At 36.3% G+C, this 17,130-nt stretch overlaps 1 protein-coding gene across 2 annotated transcripts in view; it reads right to left on the minus strand.

Annotated features, from left to right (window-relative positions):
* The window catches only part of srrm4 (serine/arginine repetitive matrix 4), a 63,766-nt gene that overhangs the window by 22,499 nt on the left and 24,137 nt on the right, over positions 1–17,130 (minus strand). For both annotated transcript variants that reach the window (XM_088617970.1, XM_088617969.1), the window contains exon 2: positions 380–520. In XM_088617970.1, coding sequence (XP_088474096.1) covers positions 380–520 — 141 coding nt within the window. The remainder of the gene's footprint in view (positions 1–379; positions 521–17,130) is intronic.

Consider the following 17,130-nt stretch of genomic DNA (forward strand, 5'->3'; position numbering starts at 1 on the left):
TTTATTATAAACAGCGCCAACTTGTCTGTCTTGCTTCATGAACACAATTGAAAATGCTGTGTCTTTGGTCCTGTATCAGTGGTGTTAATATCAAGATCATGTTTTTACTCAAATGTGCTGCTGATAGCTTTCTGTGCACCTCCTACATAGCATGATTTATTTTTTAAAAATATCCACCCTGAAAATGCCTGTAGTGAAATAAAAGGTGACTGACTGACATTTAGGCACAATAAAGCTTATATTTTAGTTTGGGAAAGACTAAACCAAAGCATTGATTCACCTTAAGACAGAAAAAAAAGTTAATGTGAGCAAAAGCAAGCTGATTGCTTCAGTTCTGCGTCATTGGGTTCTTTTTGTAACCCGAGTGGGACCTGCTCACCTGCGTGATCTGCGATGGCTGGTGTGCTTTCGATCTCGAGGTTGGATACATCCATTTCTGTCTGAGGTCTTCTCCGTTACGTCTGTCAGCTCCATTTTCCTTTCATCTGCATTGTACGCTTGACAGCTTGAAGTATCGGTGCTAGGGAAAGTAAAAGAACTCATTTAGACATCCCAGCAGGCAAGTACAGTCAATACAATAGGTTTTCTTATGCTAAAATAAAGTACTGCTATGAGAATAGTTCATAGGAGGGGTCCTGTTACTCTTTCATGTCAATATTATTATTATAATATTTGAAAAACATATTTATACAATTATTTCAAATTCTCAATTCACCATTTAGGAATTTAACTGCAGAGGTATTTCAACCACGGTATTTATATGCTCTTTGTAATAAAAAACGTGATGCTTACATTTTTAAAGATGTATAGCCCTTATTAACTTTCATTTTCTCCTCTTTAATTTAAGAAATTTTAGTTTGATAATGGTAAAATTACTACACGAAAGGTGAAATCCCACTTCATCTAGGTGCACCTCTTAATTAAATGTCACAGGCATCTAAATTTCAATCTGCTCACCTTTACCTTTTTCAAAAAACCTATTACTTTAAAACTCCACAGGACAGTGTACAAAAGCCTTTTTTATAATTTTCTGACAATTTCCATGCATAGTATCCTTAGATCATTTTGTCTTAAACATGATCCCAATTCCATTTATAAAACTTTCTGGTCATTTTAAATCCATTTTCCGGGAATTTCTAAAATCGTATCTTCTATGCAAGAAACTCCCTCCAGCTTTTAAGTACTGTACAAGGTAGTGTAGCTTTAGTACTCCATCCTGGACTGTTAATAACAGATATTCTGCCAAATACCTGATCTAAGGATCTGTGTCCCTCTTAACTGTATGCAACTCCATGCTTTCCTTTATGATCTGTCTTTCCAGTAATTCCTTCGAGACAGTGCTAAAATCTGAAATCTATTCAAATGAGATGCCAATTTGAGAGCTGCCATTTCCATACTTCAATTGTTCTCGCATTATGTTTTGCATCCCAAGATTGTCAGGCACATCACTAGGGCTGTAACAAGACAGTTTCCGAAGTGGGATGATCTGGTTCAAGGAAACAGCTTAAGTCTGCTGCTTATAAAATGCCCTTTTAAATTGCGAGCATGAAAAGAGAGTTGACCGTCTCAGCGATCAGAGCAAAACACAAAAATTGGCCTGTCCATTTTTCCAATCCCCTCACCACCTTCTGAATAGCCATGTGAGCACTTTGTATTGGTAAAGAGTTTTATGTGTAGCATACGAACATACGAATTTTAAAATCTAGAAATGACTGTTTTGTCTGTCAATGAAAGTATGTTAACCTTTATGTACTGGATTATTGCCCAGTTGTTGTCCTGTGGGATTCCAATAATTTATTGTCCTACACATTTGAAGTGGCTCTGCCTAGATACAATGAAAAGTCAGTCAGCTAAGGAGATTACATTTCTTGCTATATAAAAAGTTCTTTATTCTAATACCTTTTTGAAACGGCAGACATGAATTTCTAAACCTATAATTAAAGATTAAGTGGTTTAATCTCAAATACAGCTCAGACCATTCCTGACTATGGAATATGAAAATATCATTGAGCATCAGTAAGGTGCTTAAGCATGGAGATAAATTACGGTATTTTCAACAGAAACACTTTTTTCACATAATCAGAATTTTATTAAAAAAACACCTATTAATAAACTATCACATACTCTTTACAATATTTTCACCTAAATAGCTATTAGCAGCATTGCTAAATAAAGTTTATTTGTACTTTATATGACCTGTTCCTAAGCAGGTGATAAATACAGTATGATTTTCCTGTTGAGCAATGAATTTTGACAGCTAAAACTAACATCACAGATTATGTCAGGGAGTCAAATACTTTTTTTCTTAAGAATTAAAAGTTACTTTCTAAAAAGAATTGCAGCTGTTCAAACACTAACATCTGGAGAGAAAAATAGTTTTATACTAGAATGTTATTGAGGCCAAAGACCCTATATAAAAATTAAAGAGTGCCACAGTGGGTTTTCTTTTAGTCTGATACTTTCTTTAGATGTTTTTTTCTTAATCCAAGATTTCATTCAGTAGCTAAAAACACTCATTGCACAGCTTTATGGCTCTCTGTGACTCTGTGTCAGCTTGAAAGCTCTGTTGATGAGAGTTCTAAATGAAATCGATTCTTCCATCAGAGGTGCACTTTCTCTGGATCAAACTGGGAATTTATGGTGGAACTTTCAAAGCAATAAGCACCTCAATTTATTGTAGACAGTTTATATCTGTCAGGGCTCTACAACTTTCCTAGCAGGTAAAATCTTCTGTAATTGTAATCTATAACCACAGACTTCAAGCAAGGATTGTGAGCGCTAAATGGACTATTCAGGACTTAACACACCTTTCTGTAGCATGCCTGAAAAAAAGGATATACAATACATCCACAGTGAGGAAATGGATTGTCAGGGGATTGTATATGTGTTGGAAGAGGAAACACTTTATTTTGAAAATCCCTGTTCTAAATCAAAAAAGCGAAAGTGATCCCTTAAGTCAAATTCAAAGGCAGTGTGAAATCAGACACTAAATTAAATATCAGGAGAATAAAAAAGATCATTGATAACATACCTAAATTAAACCAACTTTTAAAAAAGCTTAGCTTGAAATGGACACTGTCAAATGTGCAAAAAGGCCTTTGGATATATTGTCAAAACCTTGGTGGTGTCATCTAATCTAGTCAGTCTTTTGCCATTAAAAAATTACAAGTGAATATTTTTGTACAGAGGGCTTCCTGGAGTCAGTTCTAAATTCCACAAACCTGCTTACATTAGTGTCAGCATGTTATTCAAATCTACACACTTTATAAATGGAAAACGCCAAGTCTTTTTCTTAAGTCACAGGAAAATGCCATGACATTCTTGCCAGAGTAATGAAAAGCAAAGTCACAACTTATGATATTCATAACATGAGATGGCTAAAAAGAAAAAAAAATGTGATAATGAACTAAGTGTCACTCTCTGTCCTTCCTGCAATTTAGCATGACACATTTTCAAATAAAAGACATCATTCTTCATTTACCATTCGTTCAACCTCTAATTCTCTAAACTCACGAACCTCATTGTTATAACTGGTGATCAATATTTTAAAATAGTTATAAATATTTTAAAATCCAATATGGAGAGGTCTGGAATTACTCTGAATTTTGTGAGTGTATTTCTGTGCCTTAGCACTCAGAGTCATGGCTGGTTACCAGAAGACATGCTGGTGTTCTTCCAGTTCGTGGTTAGAGTGCAAAAAGTAATTCCAAGGTTTTTATTATATGCTTCACATATTGACTGTAGGGTTGGAATGATAGCGTGGTAACTGGCACTGCTGCCTTTCAGTTTGTGGGTTTAATTCCAGCTGGAGAGCCTTCTTTGTAGAGGTTGCATGTTCCCTGTGTTCATGTGGGTTTTTGCCAACATCCCTGAATTCTTCCCACCTATCAGAAATGTGCAGGCTAGATTAACCAGTATTTCAAAAGGTGTCTCTTTGTGTACTGTATGTGTGTGCGCTTCCTGTGATGGCCTGGCTCTCACTAAGAATCGGCAAGTTTACGATGATTGATGTTTACTGAATGAAAATGATTGCCGTGTGCAATGTCAAAGCCAAATTTCCAAATTGCAGAAGAATCATTAAAAGCCTTTATAATTAAGAAAGATAAATGTTCCATTAGAGCACAAAGTTTAAAATCTATCTAATTAGAGCCGTAACAAGTGAGCCATACATCTCACTTAGCCATCACAGAACATCAGTTTTGATTTTTCAAACACAAATATATTTTTATGTATTGCTTTATGCTTTACCTTCCTTTTACAGTGACTCGTAACAAGCTTTCGTACAGCTGGTTTATTGGTAATTGAATGATTCGTTTTATGTGGTGATGATTCCAAAATTAGAACTTTGACGTAAGATGTAAAATCCGATGTTCAAACACCAAGCTAAATGTGAAATGAATGTTTCATGGCTGGTTCCCTCAAAAACGTGCCTCGGCCTAATTTGCTGAATTTACATTTTATGTATTCGAAAGTGTGCGAGCACTATCATGAATACGAGAAGCATGAACTGACAGCACGGTAATAATTACTACTATTGCACAGGAAGACAAGTTGTGCAGCAGGTATAGCTTCTCACTGAGCTCCTGACAGGCTCAGCTCTTCTATACAATTTTGGGGAAGCAAGATTGCGCTCCTAAGAAGCCATCTTGGTTCCTGGCAACAGTTGCTGTCTTAAGGCCTCTTGCCACCTCAGTATATTCCTCTGGAGTCAAAACATTGACAGATGGTCTCAGATTTGTGGAGCACACAATGGGACTGCAAACGTATTTTACACAGTCCTTCCTACACAGAAAGGGAATAACTAGAATAACTAGAAAAATAAAAGAATCAACTGGGTACTCCCATTAGCAAACACATCATAATGTGTTCACATAAGTACTGCTCAATAAATTATTTAACCCCAAACTCATCTCTTTTTAATTAGTTGACTATGCGAAGGGACACGGGGAAGTACAGTTTGAAACAACAGTGAAATAATTGCATGTCTTCTTATTTTTTATTTTGATAAAAAAGGAAGGGCCAGATGGAAGCTGTACTGCTATACCCAAGCAAATATAACATGCTCTTCCGAGACACTCCATGTGATCTGTGCAAGATCTATAGCAAAACAGTCCAGTGGCTTGTGATTTAGGTCCACGTGATCTTGTTGAGGTGCTAAAACTCTTGGTGTTTCTTATGGTGATTTTATTATGAATTTGTTGCTTTATAGTTCCACACTATCTGTGTTCATAAAGCGTAACCCCAATAACAAAACACTCACAGAACTATTGTGGTGGTTTGATACAGTATTAAGATAAATTAGTTTCCAAAGGTGATGTCCAAATTAAATATTCAGAGGGATTCAAGTACTGTTTGCAAACTTCAAAGTAAACTAATTTTAATCTGGCTTTGTGTCATTTTGAATTGTTTCCTGTTTATTCCTTGTTTGCTTGCATTTCTTGCAAAAAACAAAAAATGTTAACCACAGAAGATTTAAAACTAAATGCATTCTACTTAAAAAAAGATTCAAAGTTTTAAACAATGAGATTACAGAAAAGTTGAAAAGTGGGGTTTAACAGGAAGTTCTATTACTTAAAATCCCAAACACTGTTCTTAAGATATTTGCCTTCTGTATGTTCCAAACTCAAAATGTAATTTTAAATCTGGCAGTATAGGAGACACAGGGAGAAGGAGGCAAGAAGATATCACCTTTCGGGAATCAGAACATATACCAACACTATGATAAAAACAATGCAAATAAACGGAAGAAGATTTGTTTTAGTTTCCTATAAAAGTTAACATAATAGCTTCTTTTATGTTCGGTTTCCCACTATCTACAGACTTCTAAATGGTGTATTTAACCAAGATATACTGGACAGTAATAAGTTGTAGAGATTTCCATTTCATTTTGAAGATGTTTTGTTGAGACAATAGAAGGATGAAAACTGCAGTAAAAAGCAACAACTGTTTCTACAACGTGGGAATTTTGAACCTTCATGGGAGCACATGTTCTTACCTGAAATGTAGGGAGCAGATTCAGGAAAATTACTGCTGAGATCATATATTCGTTACTTGTTTTTAATGATAGTTGATTTTTGATTAATTTTTAGCCATGCTAAAAATGGAGAGCCGTTGAATTTGATCTGGCCTAATCACAGGAAAAAATATTGATTCTTCCTTAGAAACCAACAGAAAATATTTTCACTGATACAGTAGCATCACATATATATATACACACAGTAACTGTGTTTCCTTCTCTTTTCAGCGTGGGATAAACCTTTAACTTGTTCCTTTATATACAGTAACTGCAATAGGATTCTACTAGTCCAGAGAAAACTGTTTGTAAAAACATTTTATTTTGGCAGTTGAAAGCCTGATAGTTGCCAGTTCAAAACTAGAATACGCCAATATGCAATCTCTAGCTTTCCATGAACACATAACCTCTATCGCTGCCTCAGTGTCTGTGAGACAGAGGCACTGATACCAAGGGCTATGGCCATATTTTAACAAGCTCACACCAAAGCCCACGCAGTGCAGAAACAAGCTGTTATATTGTAGTTATATCTTTGTCTTTGAGATCTAATGTGTTCCATCTTCATCTCTCCCAGACTGGTGCTGAAGTGCAGTCATGAACTGTTCTCAACACAAATACATTGCTTACAAAACTGTCTAAAGTAATCTGACAGTGATTCAAAATTGTAAGTATAAACCACCATACATATCAAGAATCTGAAGGCGCTGTACAAGAAAACATAAAAATAAGTACAAAAATTCTAAAGAAAAAGTAGAAAAGACTACAAGAGAACTGAGTGGCATAGTGGTCACCATTGCTAACTCATAGGACTGGGGCTCTGGGTTCAATTCTGGACCTGGGGTGATATCTGTGTGGAGTTATGTTTTTCCCATGTGAGCATGGGGCTCCTCCAAAAGTCCACAGACATACAGTACTGGTAGGCTAATTTGCTAATTGTGAGTATGTGTGCCCTGTGATGGACTGGTGTCTCGCCCTGGATGTGCCCTGTCTTGCTCTTGTTGCATGCTGGGGTAGGCTCCTGGCTTACCCTTGACCATGAATTGGAAGAAGAGGTTAGAAAATGGATGGATGGAAGGCTATAACTTGTTATGAATGCTTACTAGCCAAGTGTTAAGGATGAGGCCACCTGTACTGCATGCTGGGATGTGTAGCACTAATTTGTGTACTAAGGAATATTCCCCTTTTGTAAAAAGCTGAATAGAACACCATGCAACGTGTCAATTAGTGCTTGGGATTAGGTTTTTCAAAGCAGAAAATATCAAAGTTAATATCAATACAGCTAATCTGGTAAATAGCAAGCAGGTAAGAATAGCAATATCTACTTACAAGTGCTTCATTGGAACACCACCTGCACACTACCTGTGTAAGTCATTTATATTGAAATGTATCTTTAGTTAAGCTGTTTGAGTCTGAGATGTAATAAAACTACTTACAGTACAATCTCATACATGAGTATGACTTGTTCAGAAGTTTGGAGTTTCAAAGTTATTATTAATTCTTTAGAATTATTGTACAGTGTAATAAAATCATTAGGCAATGCACAGCATGGCACCAATCTGAAATGGAACAAAAAAAAAAGACTTTCAGCTGAATTACCTCATCTTCATCTTTGCAGTTTAAAAGTAATTCACTGCAGATAATCACTTCAGACACAGGTAAAATAATGAGAATGTTTCATATGTGTGCATTATAGTTGGTGCCTTTAGGATTATCCCAGCAGTTTTATTTTTAATAAATTAAGGTTCATTGGGACATTTTTATTATCTTGAGGATATAATGCAGTTCACATCCAAGATATTGATTTCAGGTTCTGCATCTGGTTGTCAATACTTGACATTTACTTGCACAAGCACAGTACTTCATATTGATTATTTTTTTGAGTGCCTTCAGTCAAACACTAAACTGCGCTTCTGTTGAGTTTATAACAAATGCAAACGAATGGCAAGACTAGCAAAAAAAATTTACTTAAGCATCTTAGCATAATATTTAGAAGAGATCCTTTATTGTTTAGTTAAATGTCACTATGAAGGCTTCCTTGAATTAATTATGTAGGATTCCACAGACATGAAAGAAACAAGAAGTGTTGTTTGAACATGCGTACCTCATTTTAATACTCTCTATTAACTGCTTTAATCTGTAACATTCATCAATTATAAATATTTAGCCGTCCTTTATTTTGAAGCATGTAGCACTTGCTGAATGTCCTCACCTTAATCTGAAAAAAAGTATTGACCTGATGCTCTTCTGTATATATTATGATACTGTATATAGTATAATATATAAGTACTGTATATTCTTCCCATACATATATAAAAAACACATCTGATCTTCTCAGTCTGAAATGGTTTAAAGACAATGGAAGGAAAAAATCCATGAAAAAAACAAAGACACATTGACAATACGTGATTAATACCACTGTGTGCCCAATGGTAGCTGGAATGTTATTAAAGAAAAGACAGAGGGGGAAACATAACTTATCTTGAATTCAAACCAGAAATACTCTGGATTATAAAACAATCACTACAAGCTCTTAAGCCCTGGGACTGACTGCAAGCTGATAAACATATCATCCTGTTGAAATGATTAGTGACAGAGGAGTGGAGAATTATGAGAATCATCTGTCCCTGCATTCTGAAAACATGAAGAGAAGTGAAAAAAACAGATTTTTTTTTGCAAATATGCTGTATACGTGAAGAGTCCCTAGCTAATTTTCAGTGAAGAGGAGTAATATGCATATCATTATCCAAATCTGTGTCATATAACAAATAATAATATTGCTGAAGAGAAAGAGACGTGTTTTAAGCTTGTGATTAAGCATTGCAATTAGAAAAATGCCTTCTGAAGAGTTCCAAAGAACCCATTTTCTGGGGTAGAAATATTATCATCAAATCTAATGCCTCAGGTAAAATCATCTTTGCTTTTAACACTGTCTTATCATCATGTCATTAAAATTAATAGTTATACAGAAAACAGAACAGTGTTGCGTATGTACGGTACGTGTATCTAATATTAAATGAGGAAAATGTAAATGGTGTTTCCCTAACAAATAGAAAATTAAACAGCAAAAAATTAACTGAATCAATTAGCATGGGGATGCAAAAAAGCATTTGATTTTAAAACATTTGCACAGACAAAAGGGTGGTGTATTTATTTGTAATCACACACTGCTATATGTTGATTGACCCAAGCTAAATCGCCTGAGCTCCAAATGTGTCTATTATCCTACATTAACCATTTTGTTCTGCTGTTATCTGGATGTACTATCTCCACTGCGGTAAGAGTAGTTTTAATTTGTAATGAAAGATAAATGTTCTGCACATTGCAATTAGTCCAGGTTCAAATAAGAATTAGCATGGAGAACGCAAGACGTGCAACTCCAAGCCTCATTGCACTAATTACCATCACTATTCTACCACGCACAACCACATCTTTGCTTTTCAATCAACCCACATCCAGCCCAGCAGACATAAGGGATTCAAGAACTATTTAATATTTCATGGTGATTGTTCTGTGCTCATTGAATAACATCAAAATGGGACTGCCTGCTGCATGTGTCGGTATTCCTTTAATCCTCACTGCTTGTGACTTAATTAGCATGGCTGTTAGCTGCTCTTTAATGGACAAACTGACAAAATATATTAGGTATTTTTCTTGTCGCAATTGTCACAAGCTCACCACAAACCTCTTTGTAGGAACACGAAATAAAATTAAAAGTCCTCAATAATACAGTGGCTTCCTCCCAAGACAGCCCGCTGTGCTCCCAGAAAAGCTGTTTGGAAAAAAAGTCTCGAATGGACGAAAATAAAATTCCAAATCATTGTGTTTATATCATGTAGCTCTCAGCTTTGCATTTCCCTGCATGCTCTTTATATCAGAATAGCAAGCCAGGGAGCCCCAGATCACATCTCTTTGAGACAAACATCTTCTGTTTTCAACTCTGAATTCTTCGTTACTGAATGTAATTGTTTCTTTTTTCCTAATTGGCCAGTACTCCAAACTCCAAAAGCCCTAATTGCCTATGAGTTTTAAATATCAGTGCTTTCCCCCTTAACTAGCGCATTAACTATGATATGTTCAGCTACTTTATGCTGCATCCGTTAAGTCAAAGATTACAAAACTATTACAAATACATGTGGGGCACGTGCTCTTTAAGAATCGATTTTGTCCAAGCCTTAAGTGGGTAAAAGAAAGATACCCAATTTAAGATTTTTGCTGGTGAATCTAGACCACTCACGCTCGGTCATGTCTCTTTTTCTTCGTTGTATTGACTGTCCCTTCCTGCAGTGAAGCCAAGGCTGAATAAGATACTTCCAGATTAGCAATGACTTTTGGTAAAAGCACTGGTAGGGAGAAAGGGTTATCACTGCCAGGCTGTCACACTACACCTTGTACTATACTGTATATTATAGCCAAAAGGCACGCCCTGCAGCTGTGAAACACCTGCGAACAAGTATCTCAGGCATACAGGTAATGATGGGAGGGCACACTGGACACTTCTAAATTCTGAGATGAAAGCCAAGTTCCATCATACTAGCTCTGACGAGGTTATTGGCAGTGTTCTGAAAAGGGACAGTGCAAGTCACCCCAGCAGAGCTTATTATCATGATTCAATCTGTTACCCGCTAGCTTGCAAGCTCAACAGTGGCACTCTGGGAACTGGGTCTTTAACAAATCTGAGGTGGTAATGTTCTGCAATCAAGTTCTTTGTTTGCCGAAGTCCACTGTGTCACAACGTCCTTCTCCACAAACAAGCCCTTTATGAAACAGGTCTGCATTATACGCACAGATGCGGACTCTAATGGAATCCCCCTGCTCCCAAAACTCCAAGATCCAGTCTGCGCTTCCGAAACAGTTGCTTTTGAAATCCCAAATGCACACATCATTGGAGCTGGCTTTCAGTGACACTCATGCCTCAGCAAACTGCCCTGTAGACGCGGATGTTTGTCTGCTGAAGTGGCTCAGGCTTATCCATACTTCCTTGATTAGGTGGAACTGTAGCTGATTGTTTTTTGGTTTACTGTATTTCTTTGTTTTTTTTACTAAAATGGATTTATCAAATAAACTATGGTTATGATCTATGTTTCTTGCACACTGTTGTGAAACAAATGTTGATCCTTGTAAAAAGCTTAATAAATAATAAATAATAATCAAAGGATTTAATGGCAGTAGCCTGTAGCTTAATTTAGACTGGCGGTTCTGTCTTCTTTGGTTTTCTTCCTTTATGTTATGAAGCCTGAAACCAAATTTTGTTGACTTGGGAAAGAGCATATTTGCTTTGGATTCACCATCTCTTTTTTTGTGTGTGTTCTCCTTCCAAGGACGCCAAGGACTAAAATAACAGAATTTCTGAGTTTGATTTCTCTCCAAACAGCTCCAGCTGTAACTTAAGCTCATTACTGAATGTCACTCCAGAAATCTGTGAATCACATTGAAAGGATTCCTTCTGAAACAAGAAAATAAGAATTCATCTTCTAGAGTCCACAACACCCTGCTGCTGAGACCTAATTGCAAAAGAATTCTCACCCAAAAATTGCAAACAGAGAGCTGGATAGCGCTGAAGACAAGTGAGTTTGGTTTATTCAATTATTACCGCCTGATGATAAAATAGGGAGGGCATAATGGTTTGATTAATTTCCTTAGCACGGAAAGCACATAGTGTAATTACAACAAAGTACACTGCTCCGTGACCCAGACATCAATCAAATTACACCCAACCACTCTCTAAAGTCACCTCCATCCAACACAAAATGAATTAGCTGTGTTGCCTGGCCTTCTCATTCAGTCATGCCTGTATAATTAGGAATGGAAGTAGCAGCAGAAGTCGCTGAGAACTAGGATGTGGGGCGCCATGACTGCTGAACAATTATGTTGATTCAAAGTTCAAGAAAAACAGATCCAGGATCAATATGAACACTTAGCTATAATTTATCCATTCCATACCAACAGCTCAACTTTATTAATGAGAGCCACCCAAGTCCAGATTCTATGGTTCTTTATATTTTCAGTGTTAATGCCTCTCTGGTGAAGCCTCTTGCTTTCTAAATGCTGCTGGTCTCTCTTTTGTTAATGCCTTTGTTCATTGGGAAAAAAATGCACTCTGCACTTCCATGCAGCATTGTAGATGAGGCTGCACACTTCAAAAGCTCTGACATCTCATTTACTAATTATAACGCACATGCCTTTGGCTGAATATATTGAGGGAGTATCACTAGCACTGAAATGGTAAAAACATAAGAGCTCCCTTCAAACAGGATGGTGTAAGTTTCACCATGGGATCAGTGCTGAGAGGGAAAACTCCCCCTGACCCTGACACTCAGTGGATGTCACCTCTAATGATTGGCAATTGATTAAAAATCATTTCTGAAATGAGACATGGGAAATAAATAAGGATTATTTAGCATTTGTGTTATACTAAAAACTCTTGTTTAAACAGGCCCCTTAACTCTCCAAAAATCAAAATGTTTTGGGAATGTAGGCAAATCTGTGTGTGTGGGCAAAATTCTCTCAGCAGGATAAAAATGTGAATGTATTCATGTATAAGACATACGATCAATTTGTCAGTGTCCACTGACAAGATATAAAACACATAAATTGTTTTTGCATTTGATATAAATATATTATTAAATGTTATTATATGATTATGATATGATATTATGTGATATAATTACAGAACATAATCCTTGTATTCTTAAATTTCAACATAGGTAATGTAGTCTTGCGATTACAAGCTCAAAATATCTTTTCAACAGATAATGAAGAAACGCTCTGATAAATAAAAAACAAATTCAGTATGTATCGTCTGATAGTATTAAAGCTCATTTTACACTATTACACTAAAATGAAGGAGGAAATGCGTATGCACTGTTGAGTAAGACGCTCTTTGATGGTTGAACGCAGGCTATACCTGAACAGAAGCAAAGTACCAGACTCCAAATTCCCTCAGGACTTCCTGTACTGTAAAGCTAGCCCTGTATAATTCTCACATTTTAAATGCGTTGCCTGAGGGTTTTGAGATGGATGCTTATAAATTCAGCACAAGCCACTGGGATGTCATGACAGAATCACAAGGCTTTCAGTACTGTCAAATACATAACACACACTTAACTGACTTTCATATTAACACTTTATAATAAAGCTAATCACAGGATTTCTGCAAATAGAGGTAGAAGACAATCCTACAGGGTCTAATGAACTCTACAGGGTGCTGCCAGCATGAGTACTATTCCATACTGTTTACAGTACATCCTACCTTTTAGAAGAATAATTTATTTTAATGTACAGTATGCTTCACCAAACATTGAGAACAAAAATAGGAGGATTTTGTGCCGTCTGCATTTTAAACATTAGGGAATTTTTTCTTTTCTTTTTGCACATATTATAAAACTATACTGCTGGTCTCAATGTCCATTAGAAGCTGTTCTTTGTCAGCAGAGTGACAGCTCCACTTGAAGAAATTGCCACTTTCTTTTCATTATTCATACAGGCCTCGTTATGTGGGAACTATTTTCTGTACAGCCAGTGCATAAGGATTATTTTCCTACTTTTTCTGTTTTAATACACATCTTTCCTAAAAGACAAAAAAAAAGTCATCTCAAACTCTCTCTGGGTATCTAAATATGTTTTATTTTCATTTCTAGCCTCTCACATTGTCAGGGAAAGGGGAATAATTGGTTTTTCTTTACAATTTGTCAGGGAAAGGGGAATAATTGGTTTTCCAGTTTACAATTTTCCAGTTTCAAATTTCCCTTAAACAAGTTTACTCACTGGAGGAATCAGTGACAACATTGTCATACTGTATTTGCAGGAAGATGCTCATTAGTATGAATGGAAAGGTTAATAAATATGATATTTTGGATAAAATATGTAATGACTTAAGGTTGATGACTGTTAAACTAAGGTTGATGAATGACGCTATAGAAACAGATTCAATGCAAACCTTGACTATTTTCTTCATGTGATAGGATACTTAAGGACATTAAATTAATTTCTGAACAAAGGAAAAAGGAATCATTTTCTTCTTGATTATGAGGCATTTCGTCTTTTCTGTTCCTTAAATTTAGGTACTGGATCAGACTGGAGTGTGTTGTTATGATTTATACACATCATGACTCTTCTTGTTTGGTTCAGGAAAGTAAATGTGTTTGTTTTAATGGCCTGGGAGAAAACATTATGCTTACAGAGCATGAAGATAATGTCACACATTTTAAAATGCCGGGAAGAAGTTACGTTGACAATTCTGGAGTGTGTTTTTATCAGTAAAGACAAGTAAGGCCAGGGTTTATTTGTGTAATTATACCCTCACCAGTTGGGAGATCTCAAGATATTCTCTTTTTACCATGTTGAAATTCTAACAGCATTTATTCCTTTTGTGAAAAACTAGAACTATGCAAAACATTAAAGATAAATAGCAATTAGAAAAAGTCGTTCTCAGCTTGTTTTGCTAATTGCCCTTGCTGATATGCTTCTTCCAATGGAATTAATAAAGATAACCTTTACATTTTTATGGGTTGTTAATAGTTGTAGAGGTTTTACAACTTAAGGGTTTCTCGTGTTATCCTAATTCTTTCGAAGGCTGCTTCTCGGTCTTTGAATCAACAGATAATGAAGAAATTAAATTCAACCAATTAAACTTGCAGATGTCAGCACACTTTTGCTTGGCCGTCCAGGCTCCACATTACTCAGAAACCTCTAGACTGGTTTTAGCAAAGTACATGACTAACCTCTGGAAAAGAAAAAGCCCAGAGGTTGAACATGACTTTGCTTTCAAAGCCTAGCAGAGATTAACCTCACTGGAGCTTCAGTAATTCTCTGAAAATGGATGCTTCCTTTCCTCAGACAGTCTTTAAATTCCATTACAGCTACAAGCTGCCATGAATTATAAGCCAATTTATTTAATTTTGTCTTCCTTCTTTCCAAGCTGCTTATAACAGAAGGCGAGAAATGGAGCTGGTCAGTTAATTAAAAGTTACAATTAAACGTAAGGGACACGGAGGCTAGTAGAGACTTATGAAATCCAGCTTTTGTTTATTTAAAAGCTACATATATTTATATAACTTCAGGTCAGTCTAATTTTAATATGTTCCAACCAAATCACTATCGATACCTAATTTGATCGCTTATCCCTGTGTGCTTTGCTGCCATTAAAGGTGCTTAAATCAGGCTGGTCATCATATATATCAGGTTGTTATGTAACACCTAGTCCATGAAGTGATTAAACAGAACAAAATGATTAAAAATGCACAACGGTGATTAGAATGGAATGAGCAACATACTATATAGGGAATCCAACATTGTGTTACAATGATACAGACATTGGCTTCACAACTGCTCAATTGCAGTACAATATAAGGCTCTTGATCTAGCCTGTTAGAAACAGTAATCTATGGGTCTTTAAAATTTGCATCTGTGTTTGTGTTATTGCACATTGTCGGTTTGCAATTGACACTACAAAGACCTTTTTTGTTAATCAACCTAATATCTGCTAAATGTGCTTAGCGCTCCAGGGGGAGAATCTTGCGCTTTAATCAGCGGCTTTTAATAGGCTTTTCTTAATGACATTTCCTGTCTTCTCTTTCGAAAAGACCCCCTGCGTATGCTAATATATGTCAAAAATAACGAGGGCCAATCAAAGAACAACCTAATTGTAAGGTTGTTAAATGAGAACAAGAGAGAAAAGAAAAGAGCTAGGAAATGGAATTCCATATGATTAAAGGCTGTCATCACGTAGGATGAAAAAAAAGCCATTTTAGAATTAGCTGTCACATGTTTAAATTATTCAGCTTTTAATCGCAGAATTAATGCTGCATGTATTTAGCTGGGGGTTGATGCAATTTAGATGCAGAGCACAATTGCCTTAGTAATTGGATTGGAAGGCCTTGAATGTTTTACCTCTGTGGGTTGTGAACTTCATCTCAGCAGGGTGAGGAAGCATTCAAGCTGTGCTGCCCAGTACCTGTCTAGCTGTGATGGAAATTCTGCCTTCTGACACTCATCATTTAAAGGTGATTGAAGGAAGGGGTTTTTAGAGACAAGCTGCTCTGAACATCTTATTCGAAGAAGACAGAAAGAAGCTCTTGTTCAGTTAATTGTATCGCCTCAGTTGACTGTATCAAATCTTGTCATTTACTGAATCGTAAGCCAGACCCCAGTTTGGCTACCCAGTATGACTTGGCAAAATGTAACCATACTATTGCAACATCCCACCCGACAAACAATAACGCAACAGAAAATTCTTGTGCTATAAACGTATAATGTAGCACTTTCCAAGGAAAGTTCAAGCACATTCTGTTTGTTAGTTACAAATCTGAATTGTTCCTATGCTTTTTTCCTATGTTATGCTTTTGATTTGATGTCAATCCAAGGGATTTTTTCAGAATCCACAGTGAAACATGAACCAGAGGCCACAGGTGGACACTACATGAAGTGCATTTCAAACTGTGCACAGGAGGTTCACAGTTGGAATTAAGGGTTGCAGGATTATTGAATAAGCCACCCCATTAAGTTGTTGAAGCTGATACCCTGGTTTCTTTCAAGAAATGGCTGGATGAGATCCTTGAATCAATTAGCTACTAACCAAACATTCTAGATAGGCCAATTGGCCTCCATTAAATTCTAATTGTTCTTATGTTCTTAGGATTTTTTGCTAGTTTTATTTAGTTCATTTTTACTTTGTTTCCTTTCACTATCAAATTTTTTTTCATGCGCTGATGCAGCAACACCTTCAAGCGCAATATAAAAACAAGTCACACATCGGTCATTGAATCTCAATGAGTACAGACGTGCAAATTCTTTAAAGCAGCAGAACACGTTTAAACAAAACAGAAAGAAATTCTTGCCATCACCTTGAAGACTGCACTGAGCTGGAAAATTGTATCATTGCTTATGAAAAAGCCATGTACAAGCTCAATATGTCAGGGACACTTTTGCAGTAAAACCTAAAATAAAAACATCAAATATCGACACATGCCTTCAACCATGTCTGTAGGTTGAAGACCTTTCCTGTGATTTTTAGGATATTACAGCAATTTGGAAAGATTTCAAAGAGGATATTATCAGTCACAGCTGTTGTTTACCATCCCCTGCGAAGCCAATCTGACCTCCATCAGGGAATGTTAGGC

Source organism: Lepisosteus platostomus, chromosome 24, assembly GCF_059453375.1.
Source record: "Lepisosteus platostomus isolate fLepPlt1 chromosome 24, fLepPlt1.hap1, whole genome shotgun sequence".
NCBI lineage: Eukaryota > Metazoa > Chordata > Actinopteri > Semionotiformes > Lepisosteidae > Lepisosteus > Lepisosteus platostomus.